The 20,430-nt window shown below is 36.7% G+C and overlaps 1 protein-coding gene across 2 annotated transcripts; it reads left to right on the forward strand.

The window, feature by feature from the left end:
• The first annotated feature begins 1,091 nt into the window (after positions 1-1,091).
• On the forward strand, positions 1,092-19,583 carry LOC116250072 (ABC transporter B family member 26, chloroplastic). 2 transcript variants are annotated; one of them, XM_031623440.2, is made up of 21 exons: positions 1,092-1,312; positions 1,392-1,660; positions 3,955-4,273; positions 4,361-4,869; positions 5,364-5,491; positions 7,193-7,235; positions 7,366-7,410; positions 7,521-7,643; positions 7,738-7,841; positions 9,511-9,565; positions 9,661-9,731; positions 10,461-10,563; positions 13,360-13,570; positions 14,019-14,092; positions 16,063-16,119; positions 16,214-16,288; positions 16,727-16,801; positions 16,892-17,173; positions 17,254-17,318; positions 17,658-17,718; positions 19,057-19,583. In XM_031623440.2, exons 4-21 carry the CDS (start codon positions 4,417-4,419, stop codon positions 19,138-19,140), a joined length of 2,109 nt encoding a protein of 702 aa, XP_031479300.1. In that variant the 5' UTR covers positions 1,092-1,312; positions 1,392-1,660; positions 3,955-4,273; positions 4,361-4,416; the 3' UTR covers positions 19,141-19,583. The 2 variants fall into 2 exon arrangements, with proteins under 2 accessions (XP_031479300.1, XP_031479299.1); XM_031623439.2 differs by having other exon boundaries at positions 3,955-4,173; positions 4,274-4,869.
• Positions 19,584-20,430: the final 847 nt, after the last annotated feature.

Raw genomic sequence — 20,430 nt, forward strand, 5'->3', positions numbered from 1 at the left:
CGCTCTGTTGGAGGCCTGCCCCACCCACGGGTCTGGAGATGGACGGCGCTGATCCAAAGTTGTCGCCGCTCCAGATTGACGGGGACGAGCCACCGGTGAGCCGCTGCCCCACGGGTCCTGAGATCCAAACCTCTAACACCGGGTTTGGATGTTGGGGTCAGATACAATTTTGATGACTTTTTATCAGCTCATTAATGAGAGCAGAATGGGTGAACACGAGAAAAATAGAGCAGGAGCTCGAGTTTGACTCGATTAAGGCTCTACAAACTAGTTTGAATAGAATTGATATTCATTATTACGTGTTCGAGCTCGATTCTATTAAAGCCCTACGAACTCATTAAAATATAATTGATATTCATCATTACATGTTGAGCTCGAGCTTGACTTGATTAAGGCTCGACAAATTCGTAAACTCATTTCAATATATCAACTTGTTTAAGGCTCGACAAACTCGATTAAGGCTTGAGCTCGACTCATTGTCACCTCTAGAATCCATATGTGTAGCATGGATTCAACTCAGGGCCTAGTCCAATCTCAAGCCAACTTTTGGATCTTACACATGACATTGTTCTGATCATGAGGTTTTGTTTCATACCCGAGGTTCCACTTAATTGGCACTAGCATGTATTGGCGTTGACACTTGATAAACTTTAGATCTGCATTTTGAGATGCCCATTATGTCATATATTAGAAATTCTATTTTTTTTTTCCTTTTCAAACAATGGAATAACCATTGAGGAACAAACACCAGATTGTTTAAATGTTACATTTGAGGCGGCTTTTATTTCAATCTAACTTTATCAACATGATGTTAAGAATAGGTTAGTGTTGATCAGCAATAGTGTTTTTATAGAAAGTTTATAATTTTTTATAAAAACAACTTGAACAAAAGTATGTTTTATATCAAAATAGTTTTTATAAACATATTAAGATGTTTATATCTAAAGTAATTTTTTAATTAAAGGGTTTGATTTTTGTTGTCCCACTGTGGTAAAAGAAGGTCCGACCACATTCAATGTTTTATGGTGACCAAAATGCCGCTAATGCAAAGCTCAACGAATGAAAAACGTCCCTTCATTGCCTCCCACCTCCCGCTCCCATGTTCTCCCGCTCACCATCTCTATGCATTCATCTTTTGGTAATAATCACATGTTTCCCTCGCACTATGCATTGATACTTTGAAGTGGAGTGAAATCCCTTTGTTGGCGCTGTTGAAACGCCGTCCGGCAGGTGGCCGCTTCGTCTTCTCCGGTCGCCATCCAACGCTGGTTCGAAATCCTCACCCGACTTTGCTTCAAACGCCTTTATCCAGGTTTGTCGATCTCTTCTCTCTGTGCGTTTGTCAGTAAAAACGGGCTTCAATAACAGCTCCTTTCTCTTTGAATCGGCAGCCGTCGCTGGCACTTGGAGAAAGGGATTGTCATCATTCCCATCGGCAGCTCCGTTTTGGTATTCTAGCCATCGCCTTCTTCCTCAATCCCATCCCTTATGTTTTGACCTTATTTTTCAGCCTCGTTGTATCCTTTGGCATCTTTAGACCCAACTAAAACATTTACCCAAGCGCTGCTGTGGAGTGTCACTTCATTTTCTCCTGCCAACATTCAATGCCTGTGTGAAACCCTGCTGTGCCCAACTCTCCTTCCAACCACCTTCACTCCAGGTACTCTCTCTTTCTCTCTATATCGGTTTTTTCGTCGACCCCTCTTATTTTTTTCTCTCCATACCTATGGTAGCCATGGGAGTGAAAGGGCTTGGAGTGGATGGACATGTGGTTTTCTTGCGGGTCTGTCCTTTTGCTTTTTATTTTTCAACATCTTTAATTTTCTCCAATGATTTTGTATACACAGAACATCAGAAATTTACCACTAAATTAATGTTGAAAGATTGAATCGCATTAGTAAGTTATAACGCTTGGTTTAGATGGTGAGCGGGAGAACAAGGGGGAAGGGAGTTATGAACAAAAAGGGTTAGTTGGGGGTCTATTGATTGCCCTCACTACAACATTTGGATGTCGCCGGATTTTTCTCTCTTTATATCTCTATGTCTCTCTCTATATATGTCTCTATCTCCATCTCTCTCTCTCTCTCTCTCTCTCTCTCTCTCTCTCTCTCTCTCTCTCTGTGTGGCAAGTCTAGCGCTTACTACAGCATTCCTTATCTCTGTCGACGGCCAAAGAAGTCGCCAGAGATTGCAAGGTCGCCACCACAGGTTGTGGCGGCGACTTGTACCTCGTCGGCTAAGCCTCTGTATGCAGAAGGCATCATCTTCAACGACAAGGAAGGCCGTCGTAAGAAACCTTTATCACAACGGGTTTGCCTGTCGTCATATGTTCAGAAAAAGAAAGAAAAAAAAAAAAAGGAAACGCTGTCCACCAGCATTTCATGGCTTTCGCTGTGAGCATCCAGCGACGCTACAGTCTGCTGTGAATTTTCTTGTTTGGGTATTTGATTGGGTAGATAGTGGAAAATAAACTGCCTCTTCTCGGCAATAATTCTCTCACCAGCGCCTACCCACATTGGTCCTTGCTACTACCGGTTGCAAATGAACCAGGTACACTCCTATATCAATTTGAATTCAGATCTGTTTAGTCTAACCCTTGGATTAATATGAAATTTCATAAGCAAAATTGAGTTTGAATTCAATATGTTGACGAGATTTTATAACAATCCGACCTGATTACATGCAAAGTCAGATCTCATGCTGGTCAGGCTCAAATTCAAATTTAAAAAGTAACGTCTGAAACTCAATTCTGATTCAGACACCGATTACGTAACATTTGGTTAAATCAAATTCAATCAAGTTGGGGTCGCCAAAATCCAACCGTTTTACATTCATACCAACCACTGACTTCAGTGCATGGTGAAAATGAGGCAAGTTAATGATAACTATGTCTTGCATATCTTACCAGGTTTGGAAGCAGAAAACCACACTAGTTAATTTATTAACAAATTCACATGGATGAAAAAGGGTAGGAATGTAAATGTAGTTCTTGGAGACAGCATGATAAAAAAAAAGCATTGTAGTTTGTTTGATAAATAGATATTTCTTTGGTCTATGAAATATATTTATTATAAAAACCTTTTTTTACTAGTTAAACAATTGAAAGCATCTTGGTTGTCACACTTTTAAATGCAAAGCTTGTTTGGGTTTGTAAAAAAAAAAACCCAGTTTGACAAAAGAACTTTTTCAAAAGGGCATGAATAACCTGCCCGCCCTTGTCATGTTCTTCAAACAAAATGCCTTTTTGATCTCGTCATATAAACACACAAACCAGGTTCCAAAATTTAGTTAAGAATTAAGTTTTTACAAAACCCGTTTTACACTTACTGATGTTTTTTAAGGGTGCCATCCAAACACAATCTAAGGTAGCATTTGGATGACACCTTAGAAAACTTGATTTTGTGAAAACCTGGTTAAAAATTCAGTTTTGTAAATTTAGTTTGAAGGTTTAGATGACAAGTGAAAACTTGGCTGAGCGGCAAAAATTAGTCTTGCCTGAAAAACTTGGGCGAGGCAGCTTTTTTTGGTTCTTTATGAAAACCAGATTTTGCCAAAACCCAATTTTAATGTCATCCAAACATTTTTGGAATGGTGCTTTGCAGCAAAATCCAGTTTTGTCTCCCAAAACCTGGTTTTAAGTTGTCATCCACACACCCCTATAAATTTTCTTAAACCTTTTTACCATTTAACAGAAAACCTTGTATGCTTTGGCTAATCTACCAGTTCCAACTTCTTCAGATTAACACTATCGCTCAAAAGTTTCCGGCGTCCATCAAATGCAGTTTGTGAGAAAAACTTAGTCTACGTATGACAGATATCATGAAAAAGGAAAATGCACACTGAGAAGAAAAGAAGTGGCCATAACTTGTTTTCTAAGTATGGGAGAAAGGGTAGGCCCTAAAAATGAAATTTCTTGTACAAGACAAAATTCATTCCTGACCGCTCATTTGCAAGGTTGAGATCGTGACCTCATTTTCAAGGTTGATTCGACCAACTAAATAAAATATTGAATCGAATGCGTGACGCCACATCCCTACCGAAAGGGAGATGATAGAGGAAGCCTTCGAGTGGGGGCAAGAGTTTCCAATCTTCGCAGGCTCATGACCACACAAGAACTTGATTACCATCCAAATGTAAAGCACGGACCAGCAGGATGCTCCAACATCCTGAACGGTAAAAAACTTCTGGAACATCTCCTTCATCTGTTCTTTAAAGACCTAAACATCCAGACCTTCTGTGGTCGTGGAACCTAAAATGCGCTGGGACTTGACAGGTAGGTGGAAATGGAGGTGAAGAAGCATTAGTTTTACCTGCAACAAAACGTTTTGGCGTAGCGCTCACTTCTTGCTCAACGTGCCAGCTTAGCTCGCTCCTACTCTTTTGGATTAGGCAGCTCTCTGCCTCTCTCTTCTCCTCATGGCTGTCGTCGTCGTCTTCCCTCAGCTCCCGCCAAATCTTTTCCCTCAATTCGGCTGCCGCCACCGTCTTAGCAATCACAGACGGCCATGTTCCTTTACGCGCAAGGCGTTGCCTCCCTCTTTCCTGGTGCGTAAGAGGCGGGCCACTCGATTTCTCCCGTTGAAGTCATCTGTTTCGGTTAATGGGTATGTGGGAAACTTCGCGGAGAACGACCCTCGGGATGAAGTGCATAGTGGTGGTGGTGGCATTTCGATAAGGAATTTCGCGGACTTTGTAGAGAATTTGCGATTTTACCTGCCTGGTGGTGCTTGGTGGAGGATCGAAGATGATTTCTTTCCAGTCGGTGGCAAAGCGGTTACCGTCCCGTTCGCCTTGCGTCGGATCTGGGAGATGATTTCGACTGACAAGTGGGTCCTCTTCGCCGGGTTCGGGTCTCTGCTTCTAGCTTCGGTAAATTAGTATCGTTCTCTTCCTTTCTCTGGTTTGTTTAAATTTTCTCACGTCTCTCATCATCATTAGAATCGGAAGTCCTTTTTGGTACTTATTTTAATTTTTAGTATTAGCAACCTCTCTGGGAATTTCGAGAATCGTTGGTTTTATTAGCTCCTACTTTGTTTCAATTGTTTTAATGTTGTCACTTAGAGAAACAGAGAACAACCGACCAACATACATGCTTCTTCTTCCATTTTATTTCTTTAATTTGAATTATTATTCGTCTGATAGAGAGAAATCACCGAGCTTCTGCGCGAGTATACATAAACTATTCTATTGCTGTTGCTTTTCGCTAAACCAAAATGCAAATTAACAACTCGGAAAATGTTTACTGGCATATTGGTTCTTCCATGGCTGGGTTGGTTTCAACTGCCTATGCTTATCTAGAAACGATTCTTTTATTCACAGTCACACTTTACCGTAGCTTTTAACTTGTCTTCCCACTCATGCAGTTTGCAGAAATTTCAATACCACACTTCTTGGCAGCATCGATATTTTCAGCAAAAAGTGGAGAAAGAGCAGTCTTTTATGGGAATGTTCGGCTTTTGATTTTCTTTTGTTGCGTTTCTGGGATTTTCAGGCAAGTTTATCCTATTGCTGAATTTGTTGCTTTTACATTATAATGTATCCTCTGCTAGTGTAGCTAAAGTCCGGTTAGGTACAGTCACACCACACGGTCCGCGGACCCTTCCAAACGGAGGCCAGGTCCAGGCGCAGGTGTGGCTTGGGTCTGGCAACCAACAATATGCTTTCTCTTTCACACACACACACACACACAGATAGAGCTGTGATATAAAACATGCTGCCCTAGACGGAGTTGGCTGTTTCCAATTCCTATATATATACTGTTTCCAATTCCTATATATATATATATATATATATATATATATATATATATATATATATATATAGGAATTGGAAACAGCCAGCTCCGTCCGTCTAGGGCATCCTGTTTTTTTTTTAATTTGTATTGCTAAAAACCATCATAAAAGGTGCATTAGCAGTGACACTTGCTTTGTCATGGTTTTTATTTAACAACTCAAAACAAAAAAAGCAACTATCCGGCCATAGAGGTAGCTGACTGTTTTCAAATTATGTCTACTATGTATATGAAATAAAATCTGCCAGCTGCCGAGTGTTGCCGGATAGATTTTTTTTAAAGTCTGTCACAGTAGGTGTATTAGCGATGGTTGGGCCACAGTTTTTCAACACCTATAACAACCGGTTTAAATTTTTTTAGCAACAAATTAAAAAAAAAAACATTATTCATGGTTGGGCCGCATTGATAATATTATGTTGAGATGTGCATAAAATGGGACAAAAAGAATTTATTAGTGGTCTTCAAGTGGATTTACATTGTTGAGGACAAACATCTCCAATATTTTGAAATATTCCAATATTATCACTGTTTTGAAGTCAGTTGACAATATCAGTAAAATATCCTAATATTTTCAAAATATTACCAGATTCAGGAAATATCAAGATATTCTTAATGTTTTTCGAAGATATTGGAGAAAGTTTATTTTTCACAATTTTTAAGCATGTGAATTTTTTTTATTTTGTTTCTTTTATCTTTTCAAAAAAAAATTCAAGAAAAATAATTTTATTTCTTGCCAATATCTCCAAATGTTTTTCCATGGTATTGGAACAAGTACTTTTTTTCATAATTTTAAAGCACACATTTTATGTTTTGTTTCTTTCATGCTTTCTAAAAGTTTTTGCCAAGAAAACTAGAAAATCTATTATCTCTAACTGTTTTGGTGTTTTTTATGTTTTTCAAGTTTTAAAGCTTCTGAGGTTATCCCAAGAAAGGCCATATCTTGGAAAATAAGTTACGAAAAAAAACTTGCCAAGAAATTGCTGACAGTGAAACCAGCGACTATAACCAGATCGCAAATAGGTAATAAGTACCTCTGTTATTTGACATGTGGCAGAAATGCCAGGAACCTTATGTGACTGTACCTAACCGGACATTAGCTGGCTAAATCTTGTGTACAACTCCACACGGCTCTTATATATATGGATCATAATTGAAAGGGGCCCAAAGCTCACACTGTCTTTAGGTCCATTAATTTGTAGGGTCCGGCAAACCAGTAAACTTTGCTGATGGATAGATTTCAAATTCTTACAGCCATGTGCTTAGGAATGATTTGTCATCACAAAATCATGCTGTTTGGAGTCTTTAGACACATGCCTTGAATCATGCTGTTTGGACTTTGGAGTCTTTAGACACATGCCTTCTGAATCATGCTGTTGATGCTGGCTATGTTTTTGTGTGCAGTGGCTTGCGAGGCTGTTATTTCAGCATTGCAAATTTAATATTGGTGAGTAATATGAGAAGAAAAGTAAAAATCACTTTTGCTATACCATCCTCTTTCCAATTTCTTAGATGAATGTTGGCACATTCTGTGGCTGGAGAGATCCTCCACAAACTTGCTAATTCTTCTGTGACAGGTCAGGCGTATGCGGGAGAAGTTGTATTCAACCCTCCTATTTCAGGTTTTTGTTTTTAAGTGCTCACTGATAGTGGGTTCTATGATTTATTTCAGTTTCTACATCTTTTGGAATTCCTTCATTTTCTTCTTAATGTGGATTGGCATCCTGTTCAGGACATATCATTTTTTGATGAGGAGACAGTTGGCGACTTGTCAAGCAGGCTGGGATCGGACTGTCAACAAGTCTCACGAATTATTGGAAATGACCTTAATCTGATGTCTCGTAACATTGTTCAAGTAAAGTTTCTTCTATGAAAAGTTTTCATTATTAGTGAAAGTTAGCCTCTTTTCTCTTTTTGGATTTTTAATTTCTTTAACTAGTTCCTTTTAGGGGGCAGGAGCACTTATCTATTTGATGTCCTTGTCTTTGCCACTTGCGCTCTCCACAATGGTTAGCTGTGGTGCCTTGTCAGCAGTTATGTACTTCCATAGTCGGTATGGCTTTTACAATGTTATCGTCTGACTTTAAAGTTTAAAGTTATAAAAAATTATTTCACAAAAAGCAATCTTGATCTAAATTCTATAACCTTTCAAGTTCCTTGTTTTGCTTACTAAAGGAGACTTGCTAGTTTCAATAAAATCAGTTAACGAGGATACCATATGTTTCTGTATAATCTTATTGAAATGCATTCATAGGCTTATTTATGGAGATACTTTTGATTTTTATGTAATGAACAGTGGATTACTACTGAATTATATCTTCTCTTTACTTTGCATGTTCATTCTCTCCTGAAAAGCTCTTCCTTCCACAGTCCTCATGGCACAGTCACCATGTTCTTTGCAGCTATAAGTGCATCCTTTTTTCCCTTATGAGTTAATTTATGCTCCATCTCTTTTCTTCTTTCTATTTTCCTTTCCATGCCATGTACCTTCATCTTTATCGTTTTGATAAAGTTGAACCAGAAGAAGATATGGTCCTATTAGGTTGACATCATCAGGAGCATGTCAGCACCTCTAATTTGTTGCAGAGCTGAACATTACTTAAGTAGGGTTAGTTCCCCAAAATTTCATTTCAGCAGCCTGTAGATGATTAAAATTCCCTTTATGATTGTTGATATTTGGCATCCTAGTGTTAACATCAAATTTGTTATTAGCAATCTAACTTGGCTCACCTTAATGTCTTCAAGTTCTCAAATGACCAATCATCTGTTTCATTTTTTACTTTATTCTTCGTATCTGAACTTATTTTAAATGAATGATGTTCTTTAATTTTTTTTTTCTTTAGATACTTAGATTACTCTATCTAGAGAAGGAAAGTGTTAAATACTAAGACAGAATATTGAGTGCCAAAAAACCTTCGAAATGTTGAGCCTGTAAAATGAATGACCAATAATTCAATGCCCTGATTATTTCTACCTCAGAGGAAAAATAAACCCTTTTATACGCCTGAATTGTATCCACACAACCAGGTGTCATGTTAAAAACACTTGCAAGACCGAAGCCATCACATTTCTATCTTGGAAGAACATGTCCCAATTTCCATTTATTAGATCACTGCTGGCACATTCCCTTTTTAGGTTTCTCCTTGAGAGTTGGATAACTCTAAATACCATTTGCTTATGAATGTGATAATAGCTTCCTGAATATGTCGTACCTGACTTTCTTATGGTCTTATGAAAGTCCGATCAATGGTGGTGCCAAGATTTTTTCTTTAGTGGGCCGAGCACAAGAGGTCTATTATATTTTTCAAGAACTTTACAGGAGCCAAGTTAAAATTTTGAAAGTATTAAAAGATAAAATTTTGTTTTAAAGATCTCAGGTGCCATTCCCCCTGGCTCCGCCCGAGTCCGATGTTTATCTTTCATCTGGTTTAAGCCTTAAGAGCAGCGCAAACTGTGCTACTGGAGGCACTAGCATTTTGGCATGTCAACTTTTTCCAGAATATCTATCTCATTTTTTGGTAGGACCATTATCTTTTTCTTGGGATGTTAAAGATTTAATCCCAATGAAGCATCTTAATAAACTTTATACATCATATACACATAAAGAAACTGAAATGATTCATGCATGTACTTAGTAGCTGTTGTAGCTTCCTGAATTTTTTGTGGATTATATAAGAGAAAGGTAATAAGTAATTACTAATTTGAGTGTTTTTGTTCAACAGATACCAGAAAAAGGCTGCAAAGGCTGTCCAAGAATGTGTTGCTTGTGCAAATGAGGTAACTTTGCTTTGATTTATACATGTCGCCATGGAAATTAGCTCGAAATGATGCTTGGGAATGAAAAATTATGGGGTTCATTGTGTGCAAAACAGGTGGCTCAAGAGACATTTTCTTTAATAAGAACTGTTCGAGTTTATGGGACAGAGAAAGAAGAGTGTGGCAGGTATGAAGTGCTTCTGCTGGCTAAACTTTTTGTGATGTATTATAAAAAAATACTTACATTTGGCCTGATAGTCTTGTTGAGAAAATCTCCCTGAGTTGTCTACAAAACTGGAACACTGTTTCTACACAGCCTTGACAAATGAGTCTTATTAGCTTTGAGGCCCATTAAATAAATTAGATGGTGGTAGAAATTGGTTTGGCTTTTACACATCTAGTTGTATTCTTTACGGTTTGAATGTTCATTGTCATCATTGTAAAGATGTCCAGAAAATCTACGAAGAGGTGGAAGATAAGGCAAGATAATGTGCCTGAACCACAAAGTACGAAGAGCATAAAGAACACAATGCACACACTTGTGTGCACAAAGGCACAAAACTGAAACTCTTGTTGGAAAAAGAGAATAACTACAGGGATGAAGAAAAGAAAGAGAAAATCCTCACCAGAATGAAGAAATAGAGGACAGCTGCCTTCTATTCATGGAGGGCAGCAATGGGCTGGGCAAGGGCTAGCTCAATGCTGCCTAAAGCAGCAGAAACAAAAAGAATGAAAAATACAGAAATAGAATAAAAAATGAAAAATATACAAGGCAGTCCTGTATATACTATATATTTGTAAACATTTATACATATATGTGTGTGTGTGTGAACAAACATGTAGTATACTTACATATATATTAATAATCATATCTATATTTTATAGTCACTCATAACAAGTTCTAAATTGTTTTCAGATACTCAACATGGTTGTCAAAGCTTGCTGATATCAACCTGCGGCAAGGTGTGGCTTACGGCTTCTGGAATTTTAGCCTCAATGTGCTTTATCACTCCATTCAAGTTAGTCTTCTGTGCCTACAGTGATGAGAACTTAGTATTCAATCTTTTCCTGAATATCTTCACCATCTTTTCTGAAGAGCATGATTCTTTGCATTTTGCTGACGGATAATTTGGCATTCTGTTATGTCCTAACAAATGCACTTTATTTTCTTTGTTATGTGGTAATTCCTTTTGAAATTTCTATCATGCTGCTTGACTTAAGCCTTCCTTTATTCCTTTTCTTTTCCTAACAAAAAGTTAATGTATATACAGGAAAAAAAAATGAATTTCATTATAATTGGCATTTTCATGGAGAATCATCAAAACATGTCCTTTTTAATCAAAGGTTAATGGGAAGAACAAATCAATGAGGATAATGTTCTCTGCTTAGAATGATTGATTGCTTCAGTTTTTCTTTTGAAAATTGAAAAGAGGAACTGATGATGTTCTCTGCTTGGACTAATTGATTTGTTTCAGTTTTCTTTGAGGAAATTGAAAAAAAGGAACTGATCCTTTCCTTTATGTACCATTTAAGGTGCATTTTTGTTCCAAAAAAATTAGATGATTTCTGCAGCTATGAGCTAATAATGAGGCTTTTTTTTTGTCGGTCATGTTGTTGAGAAAAGATGGTACCTCGAAAAACAATAGTTCAAATACAAGAACAAATATCAAATTAATATATAATAGCTCAAGAGAGCTAGTGGAGCAACCACTTGTCGCGGGTGCTGAAGTTCACAGGGACATAAAATTTTAATTATCAGAAGCAGCTTACATGAAAGACTACAAGCAATCAAAGGGGACATCTTTCTTATACACATGAGAAGGGCCATGAACTAGCCACCATCTTGGTTAGAATAGTTTGACCTAGAGAAAAGAAATAAAAAGGAAATACAAAGAAAAAAGGAAAATAAAATGTAATATAAAAAATCAAAAGTACATTTGTGTTTATATCATTCATAGGGATCATATTTAATTGATTAAATATTTCTGCTCACATTAAGGGTAATTTTGAAAGTTGAATGTTGACTTCTAGCAAGTTGCATTTGGCATGACAATTTCTGAGCAGTTTGATTATATTTGGTTAGGGAACTCACAAACTATCTTCATATTTAATCAATCATGTGCATATATGTAGTCGAGGTTATTTGTTATGCAGTAGCACTGCATGGTCAATGTGCATCTTCACATATGTAGACAAACTATCTTAACATTTATTGGTTGGACACCAAAAGATTGAATTGGATGGATGTTAGACAAGGTTCCACATGCTAAACATGCAGTGGGACTGATGTTCATTAAATCTATGAGGCATATGGCTGCTTCTATTACTTGGGCATCCTGCCTCAATTAGATTAGGCTCCATCTTTCCTTGGTAACCTCCTGCTTTCTGCATTTATGCCTTACTGTATTATCAGTATGCCTCTTTGTGCCTTTCCTCAGTTACTGTTTCCCAGATCCTAGATCTAAGACTAGTGGAAGAAGGGACAAGATTGGCTTCACTCTTACAGCTTCCTACACAGGGGGGGTTAGAATGGAAGAACTACATCTTCAAAAGAACTCTTATTATTCACTCTTGCCTGTTGTTAGAGTTATTTATGTAATTTACTTATGCATGTACACGTATGTATATCCTACTGTGTTGATGCATACACTTTTCCATGAACTCTTGAAAAATAATAACTGATCTGTGCACGTTTAGGTCAAAACACTTGCACATAAACTTCAAAAGCACCTTAAAGGCAAGAAGATGCTTACTACCAAAAATGATGGTATCAAATAATGAACAGTATTGAGACAACCCTATTCTACAGATTATCACCATAAGTACCTTTATGCTCGAAATCAGTATAAATATGATCGATATTGTTTTTAAAATCTTACTGTTCATATTTCAACTCTGGGAATATTATTTTTTGGTATCTTGATTTAAGAACTGCCTAAGGTTCATTTCATTATCTCAATTGAAATGATGACTCCCAAGTGGGGAGTCTGGCTGGTTCTCTGCATCCTCTTTTGGTGTAGTGGCTATATTTTGGTTCATCCTTTTCTTCCAAGGGTTTCGTAATTGAACATTGAACCCATTGCTCATGATGGGATTTGCCAGATTATTGGGTGCTGCTCTGCTATACACTCACACATGGAAATTGTCATGCCATTGCAGCCAAGTTTTTGAAAATTCCCACAATCATATCCAATATATATGGATGTGTTTTTCCACCTGAGTTTTTTTGACATAGGTTATGATCCTATGATTTTGTGAATCTGGTGTGATCTTCTTGTCATAGGAAGATACCTGCAGGATGCCTATGTAGTGGCACTTAATTTGGTAAAGTCGTGAAAACATGAATGTGAATTGAATATTCTGAGAATCTGAATATGAATTTCCTAAATTTATTGTTTCATCTTTTGAATTTTATAGGCTATATTTATGTACAACCATTGTATCTTATTGAATTTCTAACTTTTAGTCAATTGTTTCTTTCTCTTTTGAATTCTGGGAAAAAGGTTCAATTTATCAAGTCACTCTTGTCATGAATGCCTGTCGATTTCAGGAGAGATTTTCAGACTGGTTGCTTCTTTTATGCAGTATATTATTTATTTGTTTGTTTGTAAGATTCTGGACTGTTTTAAAGTGATCTTATTTAGGAAAAGATTTGGTCCTGACTTTGACTTGGCTACTCTGCTTTTAAGTTGCAAGTGGTTTTAGAGATCAATTACATTTCATGTTACAGTTCATAGTTGTTATCTTATTTTGTTAAATTATTTCTGTTTGTTATAGAAGTCAACTGTGACTAATAACTCTACTGCAATTAATAGGTAGTTGCTGCACTAGTTGGAGGGATGTTTGTTATGGCTGGGCATATTACTACGGAGCAACTGACAAAATTTGTTCTTTATGCTGAATGGCTAATATTGTCAACATGGTGGATTGGAGATAATTTGTCATCATTAATGCAATCTCTTGGTGCATGTGATAAAGTCTTCCGTCTGATGGATATGTTACCTAGCAAGCAATTTTCTTTAGGAGGTATGTGCAATACATCCTTCTCTCTTGGAAGCAAGTGGTGAGCAACATATGGATCTTTTCTTGTTGAAGTTTGACTGAATATATAATGTCATTTTGCCTAGTCATGAAGCTCGACAAATGTGTGTGCATGTGTTTTAACTTTTAACTACCACTTACTTTTCTTGTTACATGAGTTTTTCTACTGACCAGCAAATAAACATTTTTTTATTTATCAAATTCTCTAAAAATAAGTAAAGGGTCTTTCAGAAATTGTATATAATGTATAATTGACAATAGAAGCATTGGTGTCACACTCATCTTCAAGAGATCAATTCTTCAAACAATTGAAAAATTAATGTTTTAAAAGAATGAAAACAGTATTTCATGTATAAGTTATTTCAATTTTATGTTCTTCATTGATGTGATGATTGATCGATGTTGCATTTGAATAGATGACATCCTTGTGCAGGGTCAAAGCTGTCCAAAGCGACTGGGCATATCCAATTTGTAGATGTGACTTTTCATTATCCCTCACGAGCAGCAGTATGATTTTGTAACTTTAAGCTATCTTTTCCCATTAATCAAGTTCCTTACCATTTTTCTGAGTTTCAACTATGTGGTGACATGATACTAGTTGGATCAGAGTAAGTTGGTTAATACTTATCATTATGCAGTCCCTACTAATGGCTAATGAGTATTTTGGATTTTGTTATGGTTACCTTCAGGGGGCGTTTGATGCCCTGGAAATATACTGTTCACCCAGAAATATATTTCAAATTTTAAAAAAAATTTCCAGCGTAACAAACGCGGAAACTTTTTTTCGACCGTTAAGGTCGATTCCGGAAAGATATTTCCAACCAGCGGGGTGGAAAGATATTTCCTGTTTTTTTTTCTGCCCGTTACGGCAATGTCGTCGTCTTCCTCTCCTCATGCCCAGCACCGTTGTTGTCTTCCTCTCCTCACACCCAGCATCGTCTTCCTCCAGTGGCTTGATTTAGGCATCTCCTCACCAGCGGCTTGATTGGGCATTTCCTCACCAGTGCAGCGTCTAGCAGCGGAAGGGGAAAGAGGAAGGAGGAAGAACGAAGGGGAAGGTGGAAGAACGAAGGGGAAAGAGGAAGAAGGGAAGAAAGGGGAAAGAGGAAGAAGGAGGAAGAACGAAGGGGAAAGGGCATCGTCCGTCACGTTTCATCTTCTCCAGCGGCCGCGCCGCCTCATCCTCCTCCAGCCGCATCTTCTTCTTCCTCCTCCTTCCTTCCCTTTTTCCTCCACCTCCCTTCTTCCTCCTTCCTTCCCCTCTTCCTCTTTCCCCTTCATTTTTCCTCTTTTCCCTTTGTTTCCATCGATTCCAACTTTTTTTCATCAAACGTTGAAATTTGTTTTCAGAAATATAAATCCAACTTAACAAACATAACATACTTTTGGAAAAATAGAATTTTATTTTCCATTCATCAATTCCAGAAATAAATTTCTGGAAACTTCTTTCTGTTTACATTTTTCCAGCCATCAAACGGCTCCTCATGGAATTTGTACCTCTGCCATGTTAGTTTAGTCAGAAATAAAATATCTTTAGTGTATTTTAAAATGGTGATGAAAATGGAAGGGGAGGAGAAAAATAATAATAACTAATAAGAAGAAAAGAGGAGGATGAAGAAGCTCTGTTGTTTAAAACATCAGAAGGAATTATATGATTGAACTTCAAGACTTGGGAATAGCTTGCAACTTGAACTGAATTAAGAATAAGAGTACGAGACTATTGGAAGCTAAACCTTTTATGAAGTCATGAGAACAATAGCCTAATATATTGTGCCAAAGATTTGGTTTTTTAACATGGATATGTGACATCCTTGACTCTGGTTTGGCCTGAAAGCTGAACCAATAATTGATGGAAAATCTCGCTCTAAAAACATACATGTTTCAATGTCCTTCTGCAAATGTTTTCCTCGTAGGAAGATTCTTCAAACAAAAAAAAGAAAATATAAATATAAGTGACAAATTGGAATTATCAACTAATTTCTTGTTTGACACAATGTTCTCTTAATATTAGGACCAACTAAAGATTCAACAAGTCACAGGTACGATGAACAGATCCACCTCTAGTTTTTATAACGGAATATCATGTGCCATCCCCCATGGCAAGTCACTATCAAAATGGTGACTCAGTTTTAGCATTTTAGCTTCATATCCATGTATGATTTGGTGCCCATAAGCCTACATACCTTATTAACCAGCATGCTATGAATAAGCTGTAGAAACTATGCAAAGTAGATGAGTATCTCAAGTTCACATGGATAAGAGAAATATGATCCTCAATCAGTACGTTCAACAAAAGAACATCCAGAAATGTTTTGAAGTGTTTTTCTCTATCTACTTAGCTCATTCCCCTATACATGTTATTGTGTCATTCAGTTCAACGTGGTTAATATTTCTGTTAATGTTGTCCATATTCACTTTTTACTTGTTAATTATCGAAATTGACTCACTGTGTCAACTCACAGTTGTCGTCTGTTTAGGTACTAGCTCTAGAGAATGTGAATTTATCAATACAACCTAGGGAGGTGATTGCAATTGTAAGGATGTTTACATTTAATAATTCTACTTGGTCTCTTTATTCCTCTTTATTCCTCAAAGTTTTAACTACTCAAATACTATGATTTTGGACAGGTTGGCCTTAGTGGCAGTGGCAAAAGCACATTGGTCAGTTTACTACTTCGGTTATATGATCCTACGAGTGGACAGGTAAGTAACCTTTAGGATTAATATCATCATCTTTTGGTAGGCTATTTGACAGTTCATGAAAGCATATTCCAGCATGGATGTTAGTAAAAGTTTTCTCTTTGGATAATTGCCTAAGCTCATCTAGCATTAAGCCTTTCCCTTTCTATACTTTTTGTTTTTTCTTCCTGTCAAGCTTTCATCCATGGCAGAAAAATTTCACATGTAATTCGTCTTGTGCAAGCTCCTAGAGCATTAATCCGTTACCTTTCTATATTTTTACCTTTCTATATTTTTGTTTCTTTTGTGTCAAGCTTTCCTCTGTTACAGGCATGAACCTATTAAACTGTGAGAACAACTCAATTATGTAGAACCATATTTCTCTCAATCAGTCAGCTGTAGCTATTTTCTTGCAACATTCTTATTAATTGGTGATACCGAAGGCTTACTGCTTGTTTGTAGATCCTAATTGATGGGTTCCCGCTTCCTGATTTGGATATTAAATGGTTAAGAGAGATAATTGGTTATGTGAAACAGGTAAACATTATATGTTGTATGCCAGCTGCAAGTTCGATCACCCATCAAATAAGATAAGCTGTTATAACTAATATGTCTCTTCTTGCATAGGAACCACGATTATTTAGAATGGACATCAGTTCAAATATTAGGTACGGATGCCCCAGGGATGTTAGTCAGGAAGACGTTGAATTAGCTGCTAAACAGGCATATGCACATGAGTTCATTTCGTCCCTGCCAAATGGCTATCAAACCATTGTTGATGATGCACTATTGAGTGGTGGACAAAAACAACGAATTGCTATTGCCAGGGCTCTCCTACGAAACCCAACCATTTTAATTCTTGATGAAGCAACCAGTGCACTGGATGCAGAGAGTGAATATCATGTGAAGGTACCATTGTCTCTGTTTACCCTGTAGATGTCATTAGTGTGTTTTAATATGGTGCTTTTGGCTTTGCTTTTTCTATTCAGGAAGCTCTTCAAGCAGTTATGAGAGATTCTGGGACAAAACGAACTGTTATTGTCATAGCTCATAGGTAAAGATTGTAGAGTGTAAATGTTCAAAACATTGTCATGGATATCATGCTTGGGTTTGTATTCGTTTTACAAAACATGGAATAAAAATTCAGAATAGTTGTTAAAATGGTGAAATGAACATCAGAAAAGGTAAAAATATTTAGAAAGTATCTTTCTAAAACAGTGTGATTATGTTCATTTGGGGTTTTTTTTTTTCAAAATATTACTATTTCCTCTTTTCTGTTTTTCCTTGCATTCCCCAATGCAATATTTTGAGAAAAGATGATATTCATGACAATATTTTAAAGTCTATAATCATATTCAATAAATCTTAGGCTTTGCCAATGCTCCTTTGTTAGGCTATCAACTGTAAGAGCTGCTGATCGTATAGTGGTGATGGACAAAGGCCATATAGTAGAGGTGAGTCGGATGTATTGTGGTCTTATACTGCTTCATTCACGCTTCTGTTCTTGAAAGTTGAAATCATCTGCATTTGCATACAAAAGAGTTGTATTCAAGATCCAGAATCTTGAGTTCAGATTAGGGTTTAGATTGGTGTTAACTGGTTCTCTGTATAACTGTGGGGTTATACATGTGGTGAGTTTCATTTGTTAGGCAAAGAGAGTTACACCATCCTACATGAATACTAAGTAAATTATCTCATTTTGCTAGTCCCTTAAGATCTGTTGGGACATGTTACATACCACCTTGTGCAGTTGCTCCCAAAGTGGGGGACTTTATCTGTTTCCTCTACTCCTATAGGCTTCATACTGTTGTTTAAATGTTCAACACAACAGATACATAGCACATTCAGTTCAGTGAGGATGTTAATAATAATATTAGACTCTCGCCAAAATGGTCAGGCAATAAGTTGGTTGAAACTTGAACCAGTAATTCCTAACTTGGCTTCTCTCATGGTTAGGTTTGAAATATGTAGATAAGTGTTGGAGATTCCATTTTCAATTAAATAAGCCAAGTGACTCATGCAAACCTGGAGAGGTGACTATATTAATGGTTGAATGTGCATATCTAGATTCTCAAAAGGAAAATTGGAAACTTTTTCACTAAATTTGTTTCATTTAAAGTATGCTAATAAGTGATGAGAAACACAATTACTATTTTGGGCTGGGATGTTTATTTTTGGGGCTTAAAACAGAGTTGGGATTTCGAAACACATTTTCTTCTGTGTGTGTGTTTACACGTGGATGCACATAAGGAAAAAGATGGTGAACAATTTATGCAACTGTAGTTACTACAGAGACATCTTTATCCACAGGAAAAAGGTTGGAAAACTTTGAAGCCTTTTGTGCACTGTGGTGGCATGATTGTAAGTTATATTTCATCTGGTCCATGTTTGTATTTTTTTTGCTTGCTTTTTAAACATGTGTCTATGTAATTCACTTAAATGAGAAGTGATCTGATTTATCCTTAGTTACAGCACCAACGACTAATACATTAGTTCAGTGGAGTATGTGGCAATGCTTCCTTTACATACCTTATGTCTGGATCATTAGGCGGTTCTTTGGTTCTTAGCCACTGTCCATTTGAAACCCTTTCTTTTCACATATATGCTGTAAAGTGCAGTTAGTCATTGCCTTAGAGCAAAATTTCTTCTGTTTCGTGCTGGTTAGTTTGTCTTGTTCCATAGGTTCTTTATATGTTCTAACTAAAAGCTGTCATCTTTAGTTCATGTCGACATCAACTTCTATCAGTGTTTGATCTGATAAGAATCAATGTCCACGTTCCATGCATTTACAGGTAGGAAGTCACACCGAACTTGTTCAAAGAGGAGGAAAGTATGCACAATTAACCAAAAGACAAGCTGCTGACTCTGTATTGTGACATAGTTCAACGTCTGGATAATCATGCGAATGATCTCAATATTTGATGAGATCAAATTGTAGATTCACACAACAATAATTTGCTGCCATGGAATAGTAATTTGCTTCCACGAATTTTTGAGATTGGAGCAGTTGGTGATTGATAAGAAAGGCCGCCAGTGTACACAAGCTATTTTTTGTTGTACAGAGCAAGTAATGAATTTGAAGAGTATTTGATTAGTTTTCTTAAGACAACAGAGTCAACTGCCTACAGGCATGTGATTAAATTATTTCCATCACATTATGAAGTTGCTGCTACATGAATTCACACTTCAACAGAATAGTTGGATTACAAGAGCATACTGTCAACGGAATTGTGTTCATCTCATCCATTAGTTCTGAGTGACCTCTTGTAAAATACGTATGCTGTTTCCTGATAGTGATATTTTATTCAATTTTCAGTAACTAACCATTGTCTCTCTCGATCGATATATATATATATATATATATATATATATATATATATATATATATATATATATATATATATATATATATATATATCGTGGTTTTCAGAAGGGGAGTGAAGATCAGGAGCGAAACAAAGAATATGACCACCATATTCCCACATTATGTGGATGTGATTTTTTCATATTTAAGGATTTCCATATTAGCATAAAAGTCATGCTCTCCAGATGCAGATAAGTCCTGAATAATTTAAGGGGTAGGACCAGCCTAAAATCAGAGCTCGACTTACATATTTCATACAAGAAATTCGAATGTTTTGCTCCAAATTTTGTGTGCCACATGTACTCTGCCCAGAAATTTCAAGTGGTGTGATCTGTATAATTTAATAGATATGATTTACTTAGATTATTTAACCAACGATCTGAATCATCTCATTTAACCATAAAGGACGTAATGATGTGTCTTACAATGCATTAAAATGATCTGCATTATTCAATTGAAAAGATCAAAAGGTTTTCTTAAGTAAGAAAACTAGGTTGCCTCATCAGTTTTAGTGAAATTTTTTTTTAAATCAAAGTAAGAATATCAGTCGATTCCTTTCTCTACTTATGGATCTTAAATTTTGCCAAAGATGAAATATGATTAAATCTCATTATATGCTTATGGAAAACATACCACACACAAACACACACACACACATAATGAAAGAGAAACAGACAGACAGAGATTGTGTCAACTATCTAACTGGTGTGAATTGTATCTACAACCAACTGGGTAGAAAGATATTGTAGCTTGGCTTTTTCTAACCAAGAAATCTCAATAGATCACTTGCTTTATTGGAAGA

The sequence above is a fragment of the Nymphaea colorata genome, chromosome 3 (genome assembly GCF_008831285.2).
Source record: "Nymphaea colorata isolate Beijing-Zhang1983 chromosome 3, ASM883128v2, whole genome shotgun sequence".
Lineage (NCBI taxonomy): Eukaryota > Viridiplantae > Streptophyta > Magnoliopsida > Nymphaeales > Nymphaeaceae > Nymphaea > Nymphaea colorata.